This window comes from Austrofundulus limnaeus, unplaced genomic scaffold (assembly GCF_001266775.1).
Source record: "Austrofundulus limnaeus strain Quisiro unplaced genomic scaffold, Austrofundulus_limnaeus-1.0 Scaffold227, whole genome shotgun sequence".
Lineage (NCBI taxonomy): Eukaryota > Metazoa > Chordata > Actinopteri > Cyprinodontiformes > Rivulidae > Austrofundulus > Austrofundulus limnaeus.
In genome coordinates this window covers 400,654-407,746 of record NW_013952629.1, presented here as the reverse complement: position 1 = coordinate 407,746, position 7,093 = coordinate 400,654, and the positions used below count along the sequence as shown (strand labels likewise).

The 7,093-nt window shown below is 42.1% G+C and overlaps 1 protein-coding gene across 2 annotated transcripts in view; it reads right to left on the bottom strand.

Annotated features, from left to right (window-relative positions):
• Positions 1-5,438, bottom strand: part of bcl11bb (BCL11 transcription factor B b) — a 37,668-nt gene extending 32,230 nt beyond the window's left edge. For both annotated transcript variants that reach the window (XM_014019718.1, XM_014019719.1), the window contains exons 1-2: positions 5,127-5,438; positions 4,712-5,009 (exon numbers count right to left, since the gene is read on the bottom strand). In XM_014019718.1, the coding sequence (XP_013875172.1) occupies positions 4,712-4,775 (64 nt within the window). In that variant the 5' untranslated portion in view covers positions 4,776-5,009; positions 5,127-5,438. The remainder of the gene's footprint in view (positions 1-4,711; positions 5,010-5,126) is intronic.
• Positions 5,439-7,093: the final 1,655 nt, after the last annotated feature.

Sequence of the window (7,093 nt, the reverse complement as noted above, 5' to 3'; positions counted from 1 at the left end):
GAAAAAAAATTTTTTTCAGTGCAGCTACCATCCATACTCAAGATACAGAGATTTTTTTAAGTTGTTTAACATTTTTTCCCCAAAATTTTATTCATTGTTAGATATTTATTTCCTTGGACAATTGTCTTTGATTAAGCTCAACAAGGTCCTCTTAAATATTTTTTTTCACTAACTTTTTACTTAATTATGTATTTTTTAATGACTGTATTCTCTGGGCTTGCAGCTTCAACTTCAGTTTAGACATGTGAATTACGATAAATGCCAGAGAAGTTATGAATTACCGTAAATTGTAAAAAGCTGCACCAAGTAAAACAAGTTATCTTTTTTTTTTTAATGCTGGAAAACCTGCCTCAGCTAAACCCAATTACTATAAGGTGTAGAGAATAACCAAAATAAATTATGGAAATTATAGGACAGTTGTGGCACATAAATGAGGCAGATGTGTGTGTGTGTGTGAAGTCAGACAGCCTTAGAGCACCCCCTATCAGTTTGATGAGGGGAGATTCAGTTCGTCACCCTGCTGCTGCTGCTGCTGCTGCTGCACAATATGGACCAGATAGTAAATGCTGCACGAGACAATGGGCCTCTTTCACACACACACACACAGACACACACCAAAAAAAATTTTTAATTTCCATTTATGTAAAAGGTTTAAAAAGGACCAATTATTCAAACGCTTGGCCAGAAAGCTCTTAATAAAGAAATAAGCTGTTAGAGGCAGGAAATTGTTTCAATTTGCAACTTTTTTTTTTCTTTTGGTATTAATTGCAAGAATTTCGAATCCTTCTTATCCATCTTATCCACACTCATAAGGCTAATTATAGTGTTGAAGCTTATATAATGTAATGGTGATAATGATGTCTTTACGTGTGTTAAAACACAAGCTAAATAAGGTGCATTTTGGGAAGCCTGGGTGAGCTCTGGTAAAAATGGCTTCTATGATGAATTAGTCAAGTTTGAAACCAATGTGGAGAATAAAACTAATAATTATGAATTTGATTAAAACAACAAAACTTTGCCCTGTCAGTGTTTGAGTCCTGACCCCCTCCTGCTTATACCACGCAGTTTTTACTGTCGAACTCATCAAGGCCCCTGAGATGTGTGAGATCCGAGCTGTGGGTTCAGACCTGTCTCCTTTTCCTTTTGTTTTCTGTTTGCCTAAAAATAAAAAATACACGCATCCCCACATTCCGTCTACTGAGCAAACCCTGCTGGGAAAGTCGGCTAAGATTCACTCTGCCATCGAAAACAAATGACACCAGCAACATTGCAGATGGTTGCAATCAAAAATTCAAACAACAAGCGGCCTCGCTTAGCCTACACCCCACCTCCCCTCGTTTTTTTTTTTCCCCTGCCAAGCAGAGCTGCAACAGTGCGCGTTGTGTAAGGCCAGGCCTGTGTGTTTAATTATCTTATCACCATTTAATCTGTAGCAGTCCCGTTCCTTATCGTAAATCTTAGATTATCATCACAAAAAAAAAAGAAAAAGGGAGTAAATAAATAAAAAAGAAAGCTCTGCTAAATCGCCGTCAATGACTTGCGACCTACGAGGCGTGACGGTTTTTAAAGATGTAAATCCAATTTGGCAAAAATAATTTACAGATTGTGTGTGTGTTTTTCTTAAGAATGAATACAGCAGCGTTGCAAAACCCGTCAAACGTGCTCAGCAAAAATCAACTAAAAAAAAAAAATCTGAAAATGCAGAATACACAGCTGTGGCCCCCACAGCAAATCATAAATCGCTCACCAGCTCGTCTCCAGTGAGATTATCATCCGGTTACCACAAAATGTGTGTGTGTGTTTGTGTATTTATGGTGGTGTTGCAGTGTGTATGGTGGGTTCCCCACCACCACCCCACGCCCCCAATCATTTGACGGCCATATGGCGCGAATAAAGAAGAAAACATCAACTGTTTCACAAGTAGCCACGCCAATTCTGAGCGTAAACTGTTATCGTCAGGCAGAACGGAGCGAGGGGTGTGTGTGTGGGATGGGGGTCTCTGCTGAAGCCACTCCACGTTGATTTGGGAAAAAATTGAAGGGATTCTCTTTTTGTCATGACACAGACTCCATAAGCACATCAGTGAGCCTTACATAAAAAATGCTTTTARAAAGCCTGYAGGGATGTTCTTTCCTTTAAAGAGTAACAATGAAGTGTAAAACGAAGGTCAGGTTAACATATTTAACATATTTTCACACGTCTACGTGCAGYTTGTGCAGCTTCTCAGCACCAAAGGCTGAACCTGAGCGTGCGTGTGTGTGTGCGTGTGTGTGTGTGCAGGCCCTGCTTGGCTTTGGTTGCATACTTTGCACACAGGGTGCATTCGGTGCACTCGTGTGTCCTCAGAAGTCTGGTGGGGGCCGAGTCCTCCCCTCAGCCCTGGCGTTTTTAACCGAGCAGCCTGTCCAGAAATATGCTGACGTTCAGGTTTCGTGTTCTCCCAAACAGAGCATGACCCATCGGGCCCGGATAGCTGCAGGGCACAAAGCTGCCTTGGGTTGCACCGGCTCTACCCCCCGAGCCGACGTGCCGTGCGGCTGATGGATGTTGGCACCCTGCAGAAACGTCACACTAACTCGGGACTCGCTCCTGACAGGTGACACCTTATGATGATTTGGTGCTGAAAGACTTCTTTTCCCCCTACTCAGGCGAGATGGATAAAATGCTCTAATTTGGGGGATTTTTTTTTTAATTACAAATGAAGGTTTGGGATGGACTTGCGACCTGTCCAGGGTGTACCCTGCCCTTCGCACTGTGACTGCTGGAAATGGGCACCAGTGACCCACGCGACCCTGAAAAAAGGAAAAAGCGTGTACAGAAAATGGATGGATGGATGGATGAAGGTTTGGGATTGAGGACCTAACTCAAGCTTTGTCACAAAAAAACAGCAAGCTGTCCACAGAGACACCCCACGTTATTTCTCCCTCACATGTTCAGGACTGGTTTACTGACGTGGGGGGAGAGGTTGTGTTTACTGTCACTTTCTTGGCACGGAGCGAGGCCTACGTTAAAGGGAAAAAAAGAAGGAACGAACCGTGCGGCCCAAGTCCCTGGCTCTGTCAGCGCTCCGGGCCACAGTTCAACGAGTGTGCAGCCGAGTGAACGAACAGGTAGGGCGAGATTCGAGGCCCTCGGAAACGACTCGTTCCAGCATCCCTCACTGTACTCCAAGTTCAGATCCTTAAAAAAACAACAACCAAAAGCTGCACCCTCTCCCTCCCAAACTGACTGAGCTGAACAGTTTGTCGGCGTTTACAGTTTTAGCGTGACTCCTGCGATAAGTTTGCCGATGGCAGGTCAGGGGGATGATTAAAAGACGTGTGTGAAGGCAGACACTGACAGCTGCAGGCAAGAACACATGAATCCTGAGGACAGTTTTTGTTGTTTTTTTTTTCCTCTCGGCTCAAACACGCAAAAAAAAAGAAAGAAAGAAAAAAATGAGTCAAAGCTTAATCAGTGGCTGCTAATTATTAGTGCAATTATTCCACACTGCAAAGGTTTCAGAGGGAGGGAATGTGCTGACAGGTGCTTGAAAGTTTTCTGTTACTGGAATAAATCTAAAATGTGACAAATGTTCAGAGATAATCTGAGTTTGTAAAATTTAAAGAGAATTAAAAGGTTTCAATTATTTACACAGAGTGTGTTTTAGGCTTTATTTATATGTCGTTTAAATAACTGTTAAGAGTTTTTGTGATCTTGTTCCAACCTTTCCTGAATAAATAAAAGTTAAATAAAAACAACTATAAGCTCTTGTTAATGCAAAACTCTGATCACTATAATTAACACAAAATAAAATTAAGGTCATTCTTTAACTAACACAAGAAAACAAGTTTCCCCTTAATTTAGCAAAACTGGATTTTAAATTCAACACCATACGATAATAATTTGAGGTAAACATCAAAGAAATTAGAAGATTCAAACATAAAGTTTTTTTAAATAAATGCTGGGAGAGGGAAGACAGCACCTTTAACAGCTTCCAACATCAAAAATAAAAAAAATGAGTGGAGATTACATCGTGAATTAGAGCAATGAATGACTCAGATTAAGATGTTGTGGAATGGGATTTTAGTCTCAGCAAAGAATTCTGGGAGATGAAGGCGAAATTGATATAATTAACACAAAATAATGGGATTACTGCTCACAAAATTTACCTTTAAAAAAAGATCAGTTTGAGCAGAAGTCTTTGCAGAAACAAATTTATTTTATTTTATTTTATTTTGCACAATGATTTATATTTAACTTGAGTTATAACTAATAATAAAAAAGGCCTTTTTGTGTCGAAGTGAGGGGAAATATACGAGTTTAAATTTGGGTTTTAAGGTAGGAGGATATAAAAAGAGGATAAAACGCGTAAGAGGTGATTTAAATAAAAATAAAAAGAATGCAAACAGTGCCTCCCCTCCACACAGACACAGACACACAGCTGCAAACACACTCATCCCCTCAGTTGTCTTGAAACCTCGTGAAGCTGAGAAATAATCCTCATTTGATTCATTTGAAAAGTGACTCAAAGTGCGCCAAAGTTGGCCAAAAACGAAAGCAGTCCTTCACGTGTTTGTCAGCCTTCAGAGCCAAAGTCTCTCACAATAATCCAGCCTGATTATTATTTCTAAATGTTTTTTTCCTCTTATTTAAAAAAACAGCTTTAAAATGGTTTATTAATACTGGTAATGAATAAATAAAACAGAAGTGTTAGAGGAGTGAGACCCACCTTGCGCCGTCTCCCTGTGCGTCAACGAGAAGTGCTGCGGGTTCACCTGCTTGCGGCGGGACATCGCCCCGGCATTTACTCTGGCATCGCCCGGTGAACGGCGCTCGGAGTCGGCTCGGACCGTGGTGTCGGTCTTCTCTGGGTCGCAGGTAACTAGATCTCCCTTCCTGCTCCTCCTGATCGCGTTCGCTCAAGAAGGCGGAAAGTTGGACGCGCGTTTCGGAGGTGGACCGGGCGCAGCTCGGACAGGAGGGGAGGACTCCCGAGTCCCTGCAGCCGCTTCGGGGGGAAGCAACACCTGGATCAGAGGAAGCCAAAGTGTGGGTTTTTTGTTTTTCTGTTTTCTTTCTTTTCTTTTTTTTATATAATTAGGAAGCGAGAACAATGAGAAGAATAAAAATCCTGGACTGCCCACCTCTGCAGACAGAAGAGCGCTCCGCCGGAGGATGGGATAAATGCTTCTTCTTCTTCTTCTTTTATTTATTTGATTTCTCCTTTTGCTTTTCTCTGATTCTTGAAKATGTGATTAAAGTATGTCGGGTCAAACAGCAGCTGTTGGCTCTGCGGGCTCCCTACAGTCCTTCCACCTCAGCGGCGGCGCGCTAAAATGACCCTTTGGCACTGACTCCTCCTGCGCGTTTTGGCACTGGTGCGCGGAACGGCAACTCTTTGGCTCTGGTGGCAGTAGCCTCGTTGATTGAGACACACACACATACACACACACACACACACGCACACACACACGCACGCACAGTACGTAGAGGCGGGCAGACGAGACACCTCCTCCTTTTCTTCCAACAAGCTGAGGTCCAATGTTTTTTTTTTCCAGTTTTCTACACAGTGGAGAGGCTACTTCATGTTGACTCACGCGATGAAAGATGCCCTGTTCTTGTATGTGTGTGTGTGTATGTGTGTGTGCGCGCGCGCGCGCGCGTGTGCCGACTAGCTCGTGCTTGCCTCCAAACGGTGGAAAGAAATTCCAAGTTCAAGTGCGTTTTTACGCGTCAGACACAGAGGCGTTACAGTGAATTATGCGGACAATGGGGGGAGGGCACCCCACCATGACAGTCATGCAGGAAGTCATCACTAATCGCAAGCAGTTGTTTACTTTTTAAAGCCCGTCTCCTGCTGTGTTGTCACAAAAGTTCTCTAAAATCAAAACCCTAACTTTTTATATTTGGCGTTTTTTAAAGTTGTAAAACATGTTTGTGCGTTTGTTCTCCTTCTTTTTAAATGTGATTTCTCCTCAGAAGAAAGAAGGAAATCGTTTTTAAACGACTCTGCTCCCCAGGATCACGTGATCGCTTTCTCAAACTGGTCTGAAAGGTGAGCTTTAATTAAAACAACATTTATTTTCTTCAAGATTACAGCCTTTAGAAGTGTTTAAATGAATAACTAATGGTCCCCAAATCACTCAGTCTGACTGGGAGGCATAGCTGTGATGAGGCAACAGTACCCTCTGTTGGCCCAGTCGGGTGGTTAAACCTCAACAGAACGTTTAACTCTTTTCTATTTTTTTCTAACCCCCAAATACAGCAAAAACTTATGAACCTACTTTTTGTAAACATGCCTTTTTTGTCTTGCTAGAAAAGAGACACGCCAGTAGAAACTATTTTTTAAATATATTTATTTTGATCATTCATCAAATCATTTTAGGACCCCTGACTTCCTGTTTGGTGACCCACACTGTGGTCCCAATCCCAATTATTTTCTTCCTTTTTTCTTTTTTTTCTTCTCTTTTTTATCTCTTTCTTTCTTTTTTCCTTTTTTTTCTTTTCTATTTTTTCTTTCTTCTTTTTCTTCCTATTTCACAGGTCAGGCTTATTAAAACCTTCACAGGTCAGGCTTATTTAAACCCTCAAAGGTCAGGCTTAGTTAAACCTTCACAGGTCAGGCTCAGTTAAACCTTCACAGGCCAGGCTTAGTTAAACCTTCACAGGTCAGGCTCAGTTAAACCCTCACAGGCCAGGCTTAGTTAAACCTTCACAGGTCAGGCTTAGTTAAACCTTCACAGGTCAGGCTCAATTAAACCTTCACAGGTCAGGATTATTTAAACCTTCACAGGCCAGGCTTAGTTAAACCTTCACAGGTCAGGCTTAGTTAAACCTTCACAGGTCAGGCTTAGTTAAACCTTCACAGGCCAGGCTTAGTTAAACCTTCACAGGTCAGGCTTAGTTAAACCTTCACAGGCCAGGCTTAGTTAAACCTTCACAGGTCAGGCTCAGTTAAACCCTCACAGGCCAGGCCTAGTTAAACCTTCACAGGCCAGGCTTAGTTAAACCCTCACAAGTCAGGCTCAATTAAACCTTCACAGGTCAGGATTATTTAAACCTTCACAGGTCAGGATTATTTAAACCTTCACAGGCCAGGCTTAGTTAAACC